The sequence below is a fragment of the Schistocerca piceifrons genome, chromosome 5 (assembly GCF_021461385.2).
Source record: "Schistocerca piceifrons isolate TAMUIC-IGC-003096 chromosome 5, iqSchPice1.1, whole genome shotgun sequence".
In the NCBI taxonomy this organism is placed as follows: domain Eukaryota; kingdom Metazoa; phylum Arthropoda; class Insecta; order Orthoptera; family Acrididae; genus Schistocerca; species Schistocerca piceifrons.
This window is the reverse complement of record NC_060142.1, coordinates 542,392,840-542,413,159: the sequence shown is the minus strand read 5'-3', so window position 1 is coordinate 542,413,159 and position 20,320 is coordinate 542,392,840. Positions and strand designations below refer to the sequence as shown.

The 20,320-nt window shown below is 42.2% G+C and overlaps 1 protein-coding gene across 1 annotated transcript in view; it reads right to left on the bottom strand.

Moving 5' to 3' along the window:
* The window catches only part of LOC124798563 (tubulin beta chain-like), a 64,966-nt gene extending 44,895 nt beyond the window's left edge, over positions 1-20,071 (bottom strand). Inside the window, 4 exon segments of the mRNA XM_047262021.1 lie at positions 18,525-18,724; positions 18,973-19,328; positions 19,819-19,927; positions 20,009-20,071. Of these exon segments, the coding sequence (XP_047117977.1) occupies positions 18,525-18,724; positions 18,973-19,328; positions 19,819-19,927; positions 20,009-20,065 (722 nt within the window). The 5' untranslated portion in view covers positions 20,066-20,071.
* Between the last annotated feature and the right edge of the window lie 249 nt (positions 20,072-20,320).

The window sequence follows — 20,320 nt, the reverse complement described above, 5'->3', positions numbered from 1 at the left end:
TCAAAAGGAGATAGTATCTCACAAGATTTTTCAGTAACTGACCAGTCTTCATTAGACAGTTTTGTTTCTGAATCCACACTGAGGATGGCGAGGGTGCTTTGCAAAGGCTCTTTGATTTTCAAAAGCCTGTCAGACAGTTTATACATCGAATTCCATCTCGTAGGGCAATCTGGTTTCGGTGTTAAGCTAGGGAAGCCCATTTGCTTCTGAATATTGTATAATTTCGCAAGTGCTTGAGGACTTCTTTTCAAAAATTCCACTATTGACTTCACTTTTGACCTTGTGTCTGTAATTGGTTCAAGGCTTGCTTGCTCAATTAAATTCAGTGTATGTGCAAAACAAGGTACATGCCACCATTTGCACATCATCACTGCCTTCACCATATTAGGTGTATTATCTGTAGAGCAAGCTACAATTTTATTGGTAATACCCCAAGATGAAGTCACATTCTGTAATTCACTGGAAATGTTTTCTGCTGTATGCTTGTCATGGAATTTAAAACTAGATAACAAATATGACTTCAGATTGCAGTTTTCATCAATGAAGTGAGCAGTCACTGCAATATAATTCTCATTTTTGACAGACGTGCATCCATCAGTTGTAATGCAGATGTAGGATGCAGCTTGCACTGCAGATCTTACTCGCACTAGCGTGCTGTCGAACACTTGAGAGAGTAAACTGTGGGAGAGTGTTTGTCTACTGGGAGGTACATAGGTTTCTTTTAATAAATAAGTCATTTTTCTAAACTCTACACTCTCAACTATATTAAATGGAAGGTATTCTTTAACAAGAAGTCTTAAAATCTGTTCGTCTAATTTTGGCTCGTTTGGATGAAGGCACTGGTCTTGATGCAAATCCAGTAATCTTTGTTTGTCTACCACATCTACCCCAAAACTGAACTGGTGGAAGTGCTGGGTATTTCTTGCACAGATTGTTCATCTTGACGTTACAGGCATTGAATTGGCAGATTCCTGAACAGTTGCTGTGGAAACTGAACTGGCTTTGTCACTGCCCAGATTCTTAAAAAAGCGATTTCGAACGAGTTTCACTTAAATTAATTGTTGGATGCTTATGTCGCAAGCGTCTGTTTAATGAAGAAGTTGAACTACTTTTAAACGACAATTCTGCCGAGCACGAGTTACATTTAATTTTCTCAGGATTTACTTCATAAAATAATCCCACACTGGGCTTCGTAATACCATAGCTGAAGACAGAAGAACCAACACGAACGGTACTGGAGGCGGGAACAAACTGCAGAAGCAACAGATACGCTACTGGGATTCCCACATTTCGTTAGTATGGATAATGTATACCCGGCCTGCTAATTTCCATGCACACAAAAGAAATCATTGTGGAGAATAGGCACATTGACTATAGACTCATGAATAAAGCCACATAATTGGAAAAAATAAAAAAATATAAGAGAAACAAATTTTTGTCCCTCAAGGTTGAAATCATTACTATAAATCTACCATGCTTCCCAGCCCTTCTCATACACCGTTACATCATAAATGATCCGTCAATCATATTGCTTGAAAGTACATCCAATTTACGTATATGTCTAAAACCTGCCACTCTACGCCTTTTTTAATCCAAAATGTAGGTTTACTTGCGTTTTTTAATGTGATTACTGTACATGAACAGAGAAGCATATGTTATAGGGAGATGTGTAATTTAACTGAATGTTTTTCACACTTTTATTATTTGGAATGCGAATAGTGTGCTTTATTTTATTGTCTGTTAGTGTTTATAAAGCATATTTACGCCATTTCGGAATAGAGCAGTCAATTAGAAACGAAGCTTTATTTTCGGAAATCTTAAGCTTCATGCTCTCGTGTGTCAAAAAGATTTCGACGCTCTTGAAAGAGTTTGATGAAGTAGTATATCAAACGTATTTCCGTATTTGTGCCGTGCCCGAATCTCGTCCGAGACAAAGCGAAATGAAACATCACTGTTTCGATACAATTAGTCCGTTCCAAGCACAAGTGGACTGAAACAGCGTTATTTTGGAACAACGATACAGTTTCTGTGGCTGGCTCGAGATCGAATTTGGTCCCGTTATCCGACACAGAGCGGAATGAAACACCACTGTTTCGAAACAGTGAAACATAGCAGTTTCGAAACACTGAAACAGTTCCACGTATCGATACACTGCACCGAAACATAGAAACATTGGCCAAGTCTAATCTGTAGTTTGCTCAATACATGTTAAAAAAATTCTCGTCGACAAGTTCTCGCTTACTTTTGAGTCAGAAACGTACCTTCTAATAGCAGGCCTCGTTCTTTTGTATTGCATTTGTATTTGCTCCTTGAAAGTTATTTGAGATTTGTAGCGAGGTTCTTGGATCCCTCGTACCAATAAAAACTGAAACAATCATACTGTGAAATATCCCTTTAGTCCATGACTTTTAGCGATTCTATTACTATTGTTTTGCTTAAATATGCCACAACACGGAAAGTACAGCGACTTTTTTACTTACAATGGGAGGCCACGAAGTTGGGATGACAGATTTACTTCAAACTTTGTACACATTTAGTAGGCCATAAAAACAACATAATGTGCAAGTAGTAAGATGCGCTGCTCTGGAAATTCCGAGAAAATCGCAGAGAAGTTTTACGTTTCTCTCATGTAATGGATACATCTGTGGTAGGTACTGAATGTTACAGTTCGTGGTTGTCAAGTGATAGCCCGCATGGTAGCTCAACGTGTTCGGCCAGAGGGTTAGCTGCCCTCTGCAAAAAAATCAACACGAGATCAACAACAAAAAAATGAAAAAACGTGGTTAGCGTTCGATCCAAGTAAGCCGGACGGTTCGACTCCCGTTCAAACTCATTTCTTAATCTATATTTTTTTCTTCATTGGTCATGTTATTTAATTTATATGACATTTTAGAGGAAACAATTTTTAAAAAAACACATGTATTTGCATGGAGTTTTAGTGAGTTTGGTCTTATTTGAGAACTTACCAATTTTAATTAAATTTAATTGCTCGTTTTTCCCGCGTGCCGTTCGAGAGTGGAACGGTAGAGAGACAGAATGAAGGTGGTTCATTGAACTCTCTGCCAGGCACTTTATTGTGAATAGCAGAGTAATCACGTAGATGTAGATTAGAACAAACATATTTATAACTATCGACAAGTAAATGAAGAAACGCATAGTTTTCCCAGAATTGTATGCCTTTCGTAACTTCCGATATCCATTATAAATGCAATCTGGTTGTGTTGTTGTTGTGGTCTTCAGTCCTGAGACTGGTTTGATGCAGCTCTCCATGCTACTCTATCCTGTGCAAGCTTCTTCATCTCCCAGTACCTACTGCAGCCTACATCCTTCTGAGTCTGCTTAGTGTATTCTTCTCTTGGTCTCCCTCTACGATTTTTACCCTCCACGCTGCCCTCCAATACTAAATTGGTGATCCCTTGATGCCTCAGAACGTGTCCTACAACCGATCCCTTCTTCTAGTCAAGTTGTACCACAAACTCCTCCCCAATCCTATTCAATACCTCCTCGTTAGTTATGTGACCTACCCATCTAATCTTCACCATTCTTCTGTAGCACCACATTTCGAAAGCTTCTATTCTCTTCTTGTCCAAACTATTTATCGTCCATGATTCACTTCCATACATGGCTACACTCCATACGAAAACTTTCAGAAACGACTTCCTGACACTTAAATCTATACTCGATGTTAACAAATTTCTCTTCTTCAGAAACGCTTTCCTTGCCATTGCCAGTCTACATTTTATATCCTCTCTACTTCGACCATCATCAGTTATTTTGCTTCCCAAATAGCAAAACTCATTTACTACTTTAAGTATCTCATTTCCTAATCTAATTGCCTCAGCATCACCCGACTTAATTTGACTACATTCCATTTTTCTTTTGTTGATGTTCATCTTATATCCTCCTTTCAAGACACTGTCCATTCCGTTCAACTGCTCTTCCAAGTCTTTTGCTGTCTCTGACAGAATTACAATGTCATCGGCGAACCTCAAAGTTTTTATTTCTTCTCCATGGATTTTAATACCTACTCCGAATTTTTCTTTTGTTTCCTTTACTGCTTGCTCAATATACAGATTGAATAGCATCGGGGAGAGGCTACAACCCTGTCTCACTCCCTTCCCAACCACTGCTTCCCTTTCATGTCCGTCGACTCTTATAACTGCCATCTGGTTTCTGTACAAATTGTAAATAGCCTTTCACTCCCTGTATTTTACCCCTGCCACCTTCAGAATTTGAAAGAGAGTATTCCAGTCAACATTGTCAAAAGTTTTCTCTAAGTCTACAAATGCTAGAAGCGTAGGTTTGCCTTTTCTTAGTCTAGCTTCTAAGGTAAGTCGTACGGTCAGTATTGCCTCACGTGTTCCCATATTTCTACAGAATCCAAACTGATCTTCCCCGAGGTTGGCTTCTACCAGTTTTTCCATTCGGCTGTAAAGAATTCGCGGTAGTATTTTGCAGTCTTCGGTAGTTCCCACTATATCTACCTTTAACCTATCCATTTCCCTTTTTAAGTTTTCTAATCTACCTGCCCGATTAGGGGATCTGCAATCTGGTAAGGTGCCGGAACTACTTTGCACCTGGACGCTTGGAGCTGTAGACACAGACGCAGGCCCCATTTGGCAATTAAATTGCATAGCGGCGAGACGTTGCGCATGTAGCAAGAACGAATAGTGTAGGTGCATTAAAAAAATTCACAGAATTTACACTCGTACAACAAAAATGAAGATTCACACACGTTCGTCTGAAGCAGCTCAGACGCTAACCACTTAACCACCATTAGCGCTAACCACTTAACCACCATTAGCGCTAACCACTTAACCACCATTAGCGCTAACGTCCGGCACCTACTCACAGATACATCAGTTACATAACAAACGCGTAAAGCGTCTCTTGTGATTTTCTCGGAATTGCCAGAGTAGTGCATCTTGCTACTTGCACATTGTTATTTTAATGGTCTACTATGGGTGTACAAAGTTTGAAGTAAATCCGTGATCCCTATGTCGTGGTCTCCCCTTGGTAACTGAATACTCATCCCTCTTCACCGTTTTTACTTTGTCATATATAGAATCGGGCTTTTTTCGTTATGTACGTCCCGCCAACCGTTTCATTATACCTAAAAACATTTCAGTTTAGTCATTTCTCGGTTCATTCCAACTGACAGTTTATTTCCAAAACTAATAACACAAAATAAGGTGTTTCTTATACAGAACTGAACTCTCTCTCGAAAATTATGTTTTATTGTTAGTTTGTTGTGTGTAATCCGAGAACCGTTTCGATTGCAACATTATGTCTCCTGCCGATCTTCCCACTGCATACCCCCCTTGTTTTGCAGATGTTACCAGTTTTAGCTGGGCGCTTTGCCAACTGTTGACATGTGCTGCTGTTGGTTGCTTCGGACGACGCACGAACGATATAACGGCGCTCAATGAAAATGTAAAACCGTTCGTGAACTGTACTTGGTATACGTGCAGCAGATGAAAGAAACACGCATCCTGATAACACATATGAATAATAATAATATCAAACTGTTGTTTTACGGTCCAACAATGCAGCTGTGCGTGCGATTAGGAGTCAAGGGTACATCCGATCTTAATATATCCTTGTGCAGGAAAACATAGGAAATGAAAAAAAAAACTTTTGTGTTACGATGTAATAACTGATGCGAATAGGTATACATTTCCAATTAACACAGTCCTCTACAGATAATCGTGCGAAATTAAAATAAAACTTAGTTTGGAACTAATAACTTGAATTGGGCGTGCAGCAGATAAAAATACACTCGCTGTTAATACATTATTCTACAGGAAAGCATAAGAAACTAAAATGAAATATAAATTTTGGTTTACAATCTAATAATTAACTAAGAATAGTACGCAGTGGGGGGGGCGGGGGGCAACTTTCGGAACCATGTATACGGCGGTGTGGGCTACGGGCCCAGGCATCACTTCCTAGAGCGATTCACCCTAGTGGGCCCTCGTTTTCAAGTAATAGACGGAAAAAAAAGTTTCGGAATTACGCTCGAGAATTTATACTACACTACTGGCCATTAAAATTGCTACATCAAGAAGAAATGCAGATGATAAACGGGTATTCATTGGACAAATATATTGTACTAGAACTGACATGGGATTACATTTTCACGCAATTTGGGTGCGTAGATCCTGTGAAATCAGTACCCAGAACAACCACCTCTGGCCGTAATAACGGCCTTGATACGCCTGGGCATTGAGTCAAACAGAGCTTGGATGGTGTGTACAGGCCCATGCTGCTTCAACACGATACCACAGTTCATCAAGAGTAGTGGCTGGCGTATTGTGACGAACCAGTTGCTCGGCCACCATTGACCAGACGTTTTCAATTGGTGAGAGATCTGGAGAATGTGCTGGCCAGGGCAGCAGTCGAACGTTTTCTGTATCCAGAAAGGCCCGTACAGGACCTGCAGCATGCGGTCGTGCATTATCCTGCTGAAATGTAGTGTTTCGCAGGGATCGAATGAAGGGTAGAGCCACGGGTCGTAACACATCTGAAATGTAACGTCCACTGTTCAAAGTGCCGTCAATGCGAACAAGAGGTGACCGAGGCGTGTAACCAATGGCACCCCATACCATCACGCCGGGTGATACGCCAGTATGGCGATGACGAATACCCGCTTCCAATGTGCGTTCACCACGATGTCGCCAAACATGGATGCGACCATCGTGATGCTGTAAACAGAACCTGGATTCATCCAAAAAAATGACGTTTTGCCGTTCGTGCACTCAGGTTCGTCGTTGAGTACACCATCGCAGGCGCTCCTGTCTGTGATGCAGCGTCGAGGGTAACCGCAGCCATGGTCTCCGAGCTGATAGTCCATGCTGCTGCAAACGTCGTCGAACTGTTCGTGCAGATGGTTGTTGTCTTGCAAACGTCCCCATCTGTTGACTCAGGGATCGAGACGGGCTGCACGATCCGTTACAGCCATGCGGATAAGATGCCTGTCATCTCGACTGCTAGTGATACGAGGCCGTTGGAATCCAGCACGGCTTTCCGTATTACCCTCCTGAACCCACCGATTCCATATTTGCTAACAGTCATTGGATCTCGACCAACGCGAGCAGCAATGTCGCGATACGATAAACTGCAATCGCGATAGGCTACAATCCGACCTTTATCAAAGTCGGAAACGTGATGGTACGCATTTCTCCTCCTTACACGAGGCATCACAACAACGTTTCACCAGGCAACGCCGGTCAACTGCTGTTTGTGTATGAGAAATCGGTTGGAAACTTTCCTCATGTCTGCACGTTGTAGGTGTCGCCACCGGCGCCAACCTTGTGTGAATGCTCTGAAAAGCTAATCATTTGCATATCGCAGCATCTTCTTCCTGTCGCTTAAATTTCGCGACTGTAGCACGTCATCTTCGTGGTGTTGCAATTTTAATGGCCTGTAGTGTATTAAAATAGAGAGCTCATACAGTCAGCTGAAGTAGTGCAGTGCACAACCCGTCTGCTTACTATGCAGGAGGTAGTGGGTTTATATCTTGTTAGGTGCTGTACCTTTTTTTATTTGCAAATCTTTATCGAAATGACTCTGATCACTGCATTATTAAATCTTGAAGCGAAAAATGCATTTTTGACCGAATTGTAAAACCAATAGACACAGAGTATTCGACTTTCGTATTTTAATCAATACATCAGCATTTTCAAACTTTTAAATATTGTGATGGATAAATAAAAATGATTAAACTCACATACACAAGAATTCCAAACGGAAAAAGAAAGATAGGAACAAAAAATTTGACCTGATGTTTTCAACAACTTTTAATTCATATGTGAGGACTGAACACGTAGCTCTTCTGCACACAGTTCTGCCTGATCTGCTGACGCGGTAGAGCTGTCTCTGTCGAGTCTGAATCTGCCTCCGCTATCTCCTCGTAACAACGCGACGAAATTTCACTCACACTGTCTGGCTGAAGTTAAATAATTAAACGCTCAATAGCTTCGTCCATCAGTGCGTCTCTGTGCCAGTGTTCGTCCATAATAGTTTTCACTTTAGCACGCGCCTTCTTTCAATCGTCTTTCGTAATTCTCCGTATTGCAGCCGTATAACGCTGCTAACATTGTTCGATGAAACTTTCGGTTTCATAAAATTCCAGAGAAGTTCGATGGGATGATCACAGTTGTAGGGTGGAAGGCGTAACACAGTAAGTCCTTTCTACTCTATCTACTGTATATTCTGGCTCGGGTTTGTAAGTTTCAGAACTTCCAAGAGCTCGTTGCGCGTTAAATATTTTATGCTTAGTCAGCCATGACTGTAGTATATCTGTTTTATGAGAAAATGTGTTACGGGCTTTATTTTCGTGAACACAATTATAGGGTGCATTGTCTAATACCACAATACTTCCACCTGGAACATTTGGTATTAGGCGCTATTGCAACCATTTTATATAATTTTCACTGTTCATTTCGTTGTGATAATCTTTCGATGTCTATCTCGAGATCATAGATCAGCTCTGCACCCTCAATGTACCCCATTCCTCCTCCCACTTGAACCACTATTTCTCTTTGTCCAGAACTTTCATTTTTCCGCACACCTGGTACGTCACCATGCTGCCAACATTTACTTACAGCATAGTGTATATGCACCCATGATTCGTCAGTATACACGACGGGTTTTTCGCACCTTTCTCGTTTTCTCTCAGCGTTCTAAGGAAGCGTGCACGGCATTCTACGATGTCCTCCCTCTCAACCAGAAATGTTCGTCTGAAACCACATATCTTTCAAAATTTTCCAGAAAGGGGTTCGTTTCCCGGTGAAATTACAGTCTGTATCATTCTTCACCCAATTGTAGTCGAAGAGTGGTTATTTCTCTTTTAACCCTTTCGTGAGCCGTGGGAAACATGCTTCCCACTACAATGAACTCGCTCCTAGTCCCGTGGGATTCACAGTTCCCACCTCTGTACGATGCTACCACCTAGTGAACAGTATAGGGTACTACTTCCAATCGGAAGTTCCCGCCGTTTTTGCTGTACCTTCGCGCAGAGGCATTGTATAGCCGAGTGTTGCTCTGCAGAGGAGCCTTTCAGTGCTATTTGCGTGGCATTTTCTGATTTTTTCCTCAAAGCTATAGTATAAGGTAAATACTTTTGATTTACCCAAATTTATGAAGGAAAACGTAAAATTGGAAAGAGGAGAATTCCAGTTTGAAACAAAAGGAGCCATTTCTGCAGTAAAATGGATGGATAACCGTCCAGTCACTTTCCTGTCCTCAATTCATCACCCATGAGAAACAGCTACAGTGAAAAGGAAAAAGAAGGATGGTACTAGTACAGAGATTTCGTGTCCTGAAGTTGTGGCAGAATACAACAAAATAATGGGTGATGTCGATAAGTTTGATCAATTACGAGAAAGGTATGCTATTGGCAGACGTTCTGTAAAATGGTGGCACAGAATATTTTATTTCCTGGTGGACGTTGCTGCAGTGGACAGTTTTATCCTGTGGAAAATAAGAAAAAGAGAAAGTGGACAGCATGATCAGCTCACATACAGGATCCATCTAGCCAGACAATTGATCGCTGGCTTTTCATCCCAAAAAAGGCGTGGACAAAAACCTGTCTTTCTGGCAAAAAGAGGTAAAGTACCGGAAGATTTTCGTCATGTGGCTGTAGGGGAACATCAACCCATTTTAGGAGAAACCTACTGGACGTGCCGTCATTGTAGTACCAAAGCTGCGGGAAAGAGCACTCGCTGTGTTTGTACGTATTGCCAAATACCACTTTGCAAAGACCCATGTTTCAGAAAATTTCATGGCAAGTAATTGTGAACAATCATTGTAACAAGAGAAGTAAATTTATCAAATAAATATGACACATATTGAAAAAGTTGTTTTTGTCATTTAACTCCAAGGAAGGGCAGTTGGAAGAATACTTCCCACCTTGTTGTGTGACCTCACTTTCACAGTTGGAGCAAATTTGATTTTCTGTATGATAAATATACCTATCTCTTTACTCTCTGCTCTCCATTCATTAAAAAAAAAACTGCTCAATAATTTTGCCGACGAAAGGGTTAACGTCGTACTATTCCAAGAACTTTCTTTTCAATAAAAACTTGTCAAAGTCGTCGAGACGCTTCATTTTCTTCCTCAGTATCTTCTTTGTTGTCACAATTTTCTGCCCATCGTCTGTCTTTCTTAACATCGTTCACAACATTACGCACTGTCTTTACACTCTTTCCTACTGCAGCTGCTGCTCTCTCCAGAGCTCTTTCTAACGTTATTAGCAAACCTTTCCGTTTTTCTTCGCGACAGAACTACGTTATTAATGAAGACTTTTTCTTTCTCGCCTTAGTGTACTCTTCGATAACTTATATTTACACAATCACTGTCCATTTCAGCAGACTCCAAGGTAACACTGCTTTAGTAACGCACTATGACAAGGCCGAGCCACGTGCGTCATTCGTATACTGTCGAGTATTATCGGACGCCTTCGACCCCGTCAATATGTAAACACAGCTTAGTTCCGCCTTCTGCTGTCGGCAATTGTAAAATGAATTCGTCATAAACGCAATGGTCCACTATCAATGTAGGAAGACGACTCATAATCCTGCAAGAGCATCCAAAAATTTAACGGGACATAGAGGACGCTCCACTGGACAATTGAGGTAGGGAACCTGGGGTCGGACAAGCCAGCTCAAAGAGGTAATAGGAATAAATTCACATTACTGTGTACCATTTTATTTACATTAATTACAGTTAACTGCAAATACAGTCATTGAAACAATGAACTTAGCATTTGTACTGTTATCTTACAAAATGTGCTGAAACTGACGGCCTTCAATCTCAATGCAAGCATGACAACGGCGAACAAGATTCTGATGCACCCTAACAATTATCCCTGGTGTGTTTCGAATCACGTCACAGGCAGCTACAATTCTGACAACTCATTCCACCTCCGTATCCACTGGTGTCTCGGGTCTAGTGAAGCAGGGGATACAACCCGTCGGCTTTGACCAATGACGTCATACATTAGACATATATAGTAATGTCTTCACTTCGAGGCATAGATAATAAAACAGTTCTGTGTTCCGGATAAGCGCTATCATTGTACATTAAAATAATTATTCGTAATGATATTGAGGTAATTTGGAGTATTACTTTGTTATTGTTGAACAATTTTTAGTGTCTTATTTTTGTTCAAAAAATGGTTCAAATGGCTCTGAGCACTATGGGACTCAACTGCTGTGGTCATAAGTCCCCTAGAACTTAGAACTACTTAAACCTAACTAACCTAAGGACATCACACACATCCATGCCCGAGGCAGGATTCGAACCTGCGACCGTAGCGGTCGTGCGGTTCCAGACTGTAGCGCCTTTAACCGCTCGGCCACTCCGGCCTGCCTTATTTTTGTTTATAGGAATAGATTTGTCTGTTTGTGGGCATGTAATTTTCGTTACTGTCTGTCAAGGCGAGCTTCGGTTATTCCTCGATATTTCCGTGTGGTAAGTTCATTTTCCATTTGCTTCTTTCACTGTATTTCACTATTTTCACATATTTCACTGTTTTATTCCACCAATATGTGTATTTTCGTGTTGTGAAGTACGTAATAGAAATTCTCAGCTGTCTGTCTTCTTTCGTTTCCCAGCACATTTTCGAATGTGTACTTGCTAGGCCATATTACAGGCGAAACCCCCGACACAACTAAAATTTGTAACCCGTCCTTCACTTCGCCTTTACACTGACACTATATATGTCAATTGGCGAGCAAGATACAAATGTCGCGCATAGCTACACAGCTCAAGTAACGAGTGGGATACTATTAGTGTTCAAGGCAACAAGAAAACTGTACCCCATAGTGAAGTACGGGATACAAAATGTACATGTGTCGTCTTCTTGTCTCCGTGTAGTTCAATTGAGGTATAGGTTGCAAAAGTAACGTACGTCATTTCCACCTTTTCGTTACCAGTGTACATATATAAAGGTCAACGGACGTCTGGTATACATATATTACATACGTAGGTTCTTCTGTCATCAATAGTACTGATATGTACGTAAGAAAAGACTGTTAGTAGTAGTGGAGACGAAATAAACAACACATCTGCAATTTGTATCCCGTGTCCCACTTAAGGTTTACTGAAGCGGAGGATACGTCGCTCAAGTGAAGAACAGGACAGTAATGGTAGTGAAAACGAAGAAATCGACTTACGACAAACTTGTATTCCGTACTGTACTTAAGCAACACACTTCGAATGAGCTTTTAATTTGTATCGGGTGTTTCGTTTATGGTTTAGTGAAGCAGGGGAACATAGTTCAAGTGAACAACAGGACAACAATGCTAGTTGAAACTAAGAAATCGACCTACGCTGAAATTCTACCCCGTACTGCACTTAAGCAATACAGTTCGAAAGAGTTTCGAGATACAACTGAGATACATGTAATGTGACGTATTCTTTGCTAGTAATATATTTCATTCATTTCTTTCCATTGTATTTTGCGGAGAAATACCAAGATACAAACACGCGATATCGGTAACGTGAAAATACTACTGGCCCTTATATATGTGAAGTACAATTTTTCTCTCTTGCATTTCTTGCTCTTTCATCTTTGTAATACATGTTATCTGGCCAATTCTGACGTCATTGGTCAAAGCGGACGGGTTGTATCCTCTGCTAAACTAGACCCGGGGTCTCATACACAAGTGACTTTAGGTATCCCCGTAGGAAATAATCATGGGAATTCAGCTAAGGTGACCTCACAGGCTATGGAATAGCACCTCGACTTCCAATCCAGCGACCAGAAATACAGCATTGAGATGGTTGCGGACATCCACACTGAAGTGAGGCGGTGCACCGTCATGTTATTGTATCCACACATCCTTTCACGAGCAGCCAAGCGTATGTTCTCCAACAACTCGGGTAGATCTCTTTGCACGAACCTCAAGTACAGGTGCCCATTCAGACGGCCAGGTAGAAGACATCGCCCAGTCAGACTGTAGCCTACAATGTCGGCCAGAAACGTACTTGATGGTGTGACTCTACTACAGCAGGAGGTTTTTCCTCGTCCCACACATGGCTATTGCTAGGGTGACCAGATGCAGTTGTTTAAAAAGGAGGACAAACAGCTTCAAAAAGGAGGACAAAGGAAAAAAAAGAGGACACATCAAACGGGTCAGCTTTGGACAAGTCACGTGACTGCCGGGCATTACCGGTAAAACTAGTAGTTAATTGTTACTGATAGTCAGGTGGTGGTTAACTGAGCAATATAGAAAAAATTAAAAACATTGATTATGGTGACCGTGGCGTCAATTGTTTTGTTATGTCAACAACACGGAATTGTTTACAAAGCGAAAAACGTAAGACCATTCACCTCCCTTCATTCGACGCACCGCTACCAACATCTACAATTCAAGCAGCAGCTGAAAACTGCACTTTAACCTTCCGAATACAAATAAATTGAATGACTATGAAACAGTGAAATAAAACCATGACAGTTAATCTGTCGAGTTATTTCTTACCTTTATTGGCCACTGAGACGTACGTTCTAGTTCTGCATATCTTACATTCCACTTGAGATTCATTTCTCCCTTTCTTAAAGCCGGATATTTGTAGGAAAGGATATCAGAAAATGTACACTTTCGTTTAGACATAGCCAAATATTTTACGTAGCTCACTCGGTTAATAATTACACTCACAAATCACACGTGCACTACAGGAAGCCAAGCCAATACAAAGCGAAGATACGAAACGAAAATGTTTAAATAATCGATATCTGCATTCGCTTATAGGTAGATCAACGATAACATCGACGATCCTGGTGCCACCTACCAACACCGCCTTCAAAACGGTTCTAATGGCTGTGAGCACTATGCGACTTAACTTCTGAGCTCATCAGTCGCCTAGAACGTAGAACTAATTAAACCTGAATAACCTAAGGACATCACACACATCCATGCCCGAGGCAGGATTCGAACCTGCGACCGTAGTGGTCGCTCGGTTCCAGACTGTAGTGCCTAGAACCGCACGGCCACTCCGGCCGAACACCGCCTTCGTGCATGTTTATCAAGAAGGCTGTGCCAGTAGTTAAAGTATTTAAGAAAAGAGCCAATAGAAAGGGGCGAATTGTAAATTTAACTGTATTACGCTCAATTTTGCGAAAAAGCTGGACACTGTAAAAATCCGCCCCGACCCCGGACAAAGAGCTAAAAAAGGACATGTCCTGATTAATCCGGACGTCTGGTCACCCTAGCTATTGCTGCTGTTCAAAATACCTTCACGATCAAGTGAGACCTCGTCAATAAATAGCACAATTTCAAGGAAATATGGTCGATCAGTCCATTGTTGGAGCGACCACTCACAAAATGGTATGCTTGGTCCAACCAAAGTCATCAGATACATTGCATGGACTCGTTGTCGGTGATATGTGTGTAACTGTTGTTCGTGGAGTGCTCGCCACACGATAGTATGTGCAGCGCCCTTTTCACGTGCAATACGACGAGTACATGCAGTAGGGTTCACTGTAACACGTGCCAGCACCTCCTCTTCAAAATCGGGTGAGCGAGTGGTCCTCAAGTTGCTAGGTCCCTCGTTTCTTCTTCTCCCACATTCGCCAATCGAGAGAAATAAACATTCGCCGTGACAGATGGCGTTTGTGAGGAAATCGTTCCCTATACAGCCTTTCGGCAGCGGGAGCATTGCAAAGCACTTCCCCATATACACTCCTGGAAATTGAAATAAGAACACCGTGAATTCATTGTCCCAGGAAGGGGAAACTTTATTGACACATTCCTGGGGTCAGATACATCACATGATCACACTGACAGAACCACAGGCACATAGACACAGGCAACAGAGCATGCACAATGTCGGCACTAGTACAGTGTATATCCACCTTTCGCAGCAATGCAGGCTGCTATTCTCCCATGGAGACGATCGTAGAGATGCTGGATGTAGTCCTGTGGAACGGCTTGCCATGCCATTTCCACCTGGCGCCTCAGTTGGACCAGCGTTCGTGCTGGACGTGCAGACCGCGTGAGACGACGCTTCATCCAGTCCCAAACATGCTCAATGGGGGACAGATTCGGAGATCTTGCTGGCCAGGGTAGTTGACTTACACCTTCTAGAGCACGTTGGGTGGCACGGGATACATGCGGACGTGCATTGTCCTGTTGGAACAGCAAGTTCCCTTGCCGGTCTAGGAATGGTAGAACGATGGGTTCGATGACGGTTTGGATGTACCGTGCACTATTCAGTGTCCCCTCGACGATCACCAGTGGTGTACGGCCAGTGTAGGAGATCGCTCCCCACACCATGATGCCGGGTGTTGGCCCTGTGTGCCTCGGTCGTATGCAGACCTGATTGTGGCGCTCACCTGCACGGCGCCAAACACGCATACGACCATCATTGGCACCAAGGCAGAAGCGACTCTCATCGCTGAAGACGACACGTCTCCATTCGTCCCTCCATTCACGCCTGTCGCGACACCACTGGAGGCGGGCTGCACGATGTTGGGGCGTGAGCGGAAGACGGCCTAACGGTGTGCGGGACCGTAGCCCAGCTTCATGGAGACGGTTGCGAATGGTCCTCGCCGATACCCCAGGAGCAACAGTGTCCCTAATTTGCTGGGAAGTGGCGGTGCGGTCCCCTACGGGACTGCGTAGGATCCTACGGTCTTGGCGTGCATCCGTGCGTCGCTGCGGTCCGGTCCCAGGTCGACGGGCACGTGCACCTTCCGCCGACCACTGGCGACAACATCGATGTACTGTGGAGACCTCACGCCCCACGTGTTGAGCAATTCGGCGGTACGTCCACCCGGCCTCCCACATGCCCCCTATACACCCTCGCTCAAAGTCCGCCAACTGCACGTACGGTTCACGTCCACGCTGTCGTGGCATGCTACCAGTGTTAAAGACTGCGATGGAGCTCCGTATGCCACGGCAAACTGGCTGACACTGACGGCGGCGGTGCACAAATGCTGCGCAGCTAGCGCCATTCGACGGCCAACACCGCGGTTCCTGGTGTGTCCGCTGTGCCGTGCGTGTGATCATTGCTTGTACAGCCCTCTCGCAGTGTCCGGAGCAAGTATGGTGGGTCTGACACACCTGTGTCAATGTGTTCTTTTTTCCATTTCCAGGAGTGTACAAGATGCATGTCAGTGAGTTCTGCGAAAGTGTACCGGTACTGCTCCATCGTATTGTACTGTACGTCTCTGAATAGCACTGAGTAATGAATGGTATTGTCGTTGATTCCTAGCAAGTTCTGTTATGGGACGATGTAAATACGACACACAGAGCCACCCTATGGACAAGTAAAGTAAACAACACGTACATCATGACTTCCTAGTAATCAGGCTCCCCCTCCTTGTTTCCTAGCAGGAAATAAGGACTGTTCATGTAAATAACAGCACATTACGTGTAAACATGTACGCATGTTAGTTGTAAATAAGCTGGAGAACAGTAATGCTAGACAAAGCGGTAGACAAGTTTACTTCCATATCTCCTAAAGCTGGATTCTCCGACCCTAGGTTCTGTACCTCAAATTGTTCAGTGGAGCATTCTCCATGTCCTGTTACCGTTTTGCACGCTATTACGGAAACGGCGTATACGGCGAGCAGTGAAATCTGAATGGAATAGTTTCCTTTCGTTTTTCGATTCCCGCTGCGTGTGACGTCATTATGACACTAGGGGAACCGAGCTTTCTCATAGGCTGAACGATTTCAAAGTCTCAGAACAATCTTCGTTACCAACACTCGCTCCATGTTTAAGACACTTTTCCTTAAAAACTGATAGAAGTGTAGGAAAAAGGAGATATGTTTTTCGCCATAGAAAAAACTTGGCTGATTTATTTCAGTGCATAATACATGTATATACCGCATCTAAATTATCAGAAACGCGAGAGGTTTCCAATATGTACATTTTACCCGCAGATGAATAACGGACCCATTACTAAATGCATTTGCTTCCACCTGACAAGGGATACAGTATGCATACCAATAGGTGAAGTGTGTCTCATCAGCTCAGATTCTGTGTCACCTACTCAGATCTGTTGGTTAGGGGATGCGTGTTAGCTTCGAATATTGCCAGGTCCCTGTCTCCACTGTAAAGGGCTCGTAGACCTACCATAGACATGTCACACTCAGCCAAGGCGAGTGGTAATAGGTTCTGTATTTCATGGGGAGGAGACAGTCTCCACAGGAAAGAATAGTACTTGAGGTATCTTTGGTATCTCTTCCGTGTGTCTCTCGACAGCTCATCCAAAACACTCATTTGTAAAAGCTTTCAATTCTTTGACAGAGGTCAGGGCGATTTCCAGCTTAATACAAATACCAACTAACTCATCCCGTGTCAAAGAACAGTATTCTCTTGGGCTATGTCTCTGTTGGCGCAATATTTTTTTTTCGGAAAAGTAAACAAATAACTTCAAACCGAGATTGCTGATTCTCAGTTAATGTCTGGATCTGTCATGCAACATGGACCAATTAACAAACAATAAAGGATTTCCTGTTATAACGAGAGAAAAATCTGGGGTAAAATTTACTGATATCCTGATGCAACTTGGGATTTTGGGTCTCCAACTTACTTTTTAAGGTCATGCTCTCTAACAAACTCGAAAATAGCAAAAAATTACGACTAATGCAGACAGCATATACGTATCGAAAATGAAAACTAAATTAAATCCCTTATGACAAGTAACCGACACAAATGCAAGTCACTGCAAAGGACTTCAGAATAGCTATGCGTATGTCGCATACGTACACTTTCAAAGAACCCGATCAGTGAGCGCAGAGAAAGTGGAAATATTGCACTAATTAGGTGAATTCATACACTGTAATTAAGGGGAAACGATTTTCCAAACCAGACATTACCGCTTAAATTTAAAGAGTGCGCAACGGTAACACCCAAAAATTATCAAAACTAAACCTTTGTTACATGCATATACACTGAAATCAGGGGGCACTATTGTCTGGACAATGTCACTACCGCCAAAATTTGTATTAGACACAATGAGGATTACAACTGTCTTCGAGCTGAGGACCACACCAATAAGAATTTTTTTGCCAATCACGTAATCTTTTACTATCACAGCACAAAAAGACTTCTTGACAAATTGACAGTTTTGATAAGTATTCGAGTAAATAAAGCAAAGAAATTAAGTGTGATTTATAAAAATGGATTACAGTATTTGATTTTATGTTTACGTACTAGTCAGGCCATAGACATACAACCAATTTAAGAGCCTTAGAATTAGGAGAAGAAATCTAAATTTGGTTTGATCATCATTGTATCGAAATTGCTTAGTAGATGACCATTAACATTTCTAGTGGCAAAAACTGAACATCTCTAAACGAAAATACAATCATCATAAACTGTAAATCCGATAATAGTGGATGATTTCGACCATTAAGCACTGCAAAATTTCCTAGTTTCTTTTCTTCACAAAATAGGATCTAGACAGTCACGCTCGTGTTTGGACCGTCCAAGCACAACACTAGCTCTGCAACTTAGGCAACTGCTGTTAGCGTTAACGACATTCACTTTGCATAATAGAACACGTACCTGAGACATGTTGTTACCCCGGACATTGCTGCAGACACTAAGTGGTTGAGATCTCCATAAGTCGGAGTAGTGAGTTTTAATGTACGGAAGCAGATATCATACAGAGCCTCGTTGTCGATGCAGTAAGTCTCGTCAGAGTTCTCAACCAGCTGATGGACGGAGAGGGTCGCATTATATGGTTCGACAACTGTGTCAGAGACCTGTAAAGTAACTCAGTCAATTACTGAATGATACAACAGTGCATGTTAACGAATATGAGGTGACAACTGAAAGACTCTGTCAGATCAGGAACCGGAAATTCCTGTTTATGGCAAGCAGTAGTCTTAATTGTTAGGGTACCTGAGCACACTTCCACACATGACCCAAACTTTAGTTGGCACCTGTCTTCCATTGATATCAGTACATTTAATTCAGTACATGTCAACATTAATACAACGTCCGCCCTTACCTTAGGTGATGGCACAACACTGAAAGTGTTCATAATGCGGTCAGGGTACTCCTCTCTTATTTTCGATATCAGCAGCGTTCCCATGCCAGAACCAGTTCCACCACCGAGAGAATGTGTTAGCTGGAATCCTTGAAGGCAGTCACAACTTTCTGCTTCTTTCCTCACAACGTCAAGCACGGAATCCATCAGTTCAGCTCCTTCCGTGTAATGTCCCTTCGCCCAATTGTTGCCTGCTCCACTCTGCCCAAATACGAAATTATCTGGGCGAAATAGCTGTCCAAATGGCCCAGATCTGACCGAATCCATAGTACCAGGCTCCAGGTCCACGAGAATGGCTCGTGGCACGTATTTCCCACCTATGCGAAAAAAAGATAGATAGCTATCATACAGAATACTAAAACTAACAGTGGGAACCTCGGATTACAAATGGTAAAGGGTAATAATATTTTCTGAATACCATCTTCTTCACATATCTGTATATGTCTTTCTTGACAGAAGGTGTGGCCGGAAAGGACATTAAACACGATGCTCTTTATAGTCTTGCTAAAAGGAGTATACTCGATTTACAGTTTTGGAATCTCTAAGTCAAGATGTTCCGACGCCGTCCAGAATTATGAATTTTGTAGCAAAGGACTAGGATTGTGCAATAGTGTTGACACATCTCAAATGAAAAAAAATCTAATTAAATATGCCCCCAATCTGGTCTCATCAAAATCAGAAGCAATCTTAACCGAGCTGGACCAGCTATATCAGTAGCCACAGATTCATCGATGTAAATTTTGCAATCATTAATGAGATGTTTACCAGTTAGGAGTCTATGAATGATCAGAATTTATTGAAAATTACCTGTTGCTTCGTTGTAGTACACATTTATGCGTTCCAGTTGTAAATCAGAATCTCCATGGTACGTTCCAGTCGGGTCTATGCCATGTTCATCAGAAATTACTTCCCAGAACTGAAGAGAAAAACTAATTACTATTTATGTTACTTGAATACAATGACGATAAGATAATTCGAAGTAAAAATAATTTCATACCTTCGCTCCTATTTGGTTTCCACATTGTCCAGCTTGAATATGAGCTATTTCGCGCATCTTTGGTAGTATGAAAGTTACCAGTTGCTATCGCAACCCACTCGTATTACCTATCTTCTAGCCTTGGCGTGTGTATGTTGACTGCTGCACAGAATTTGAAAATGTGTATTTCATAACAATAGGTAGCGGAAAACGACATAGGAAAATTCAAAACGGTATTAAAAGTTTTTCTTACGGTAATTTTACCAACAGAACATACGTTTTCCTCTTTCGGAAATGCCTACTATCGTTCTACCATTCCAAGACGTTAATTTA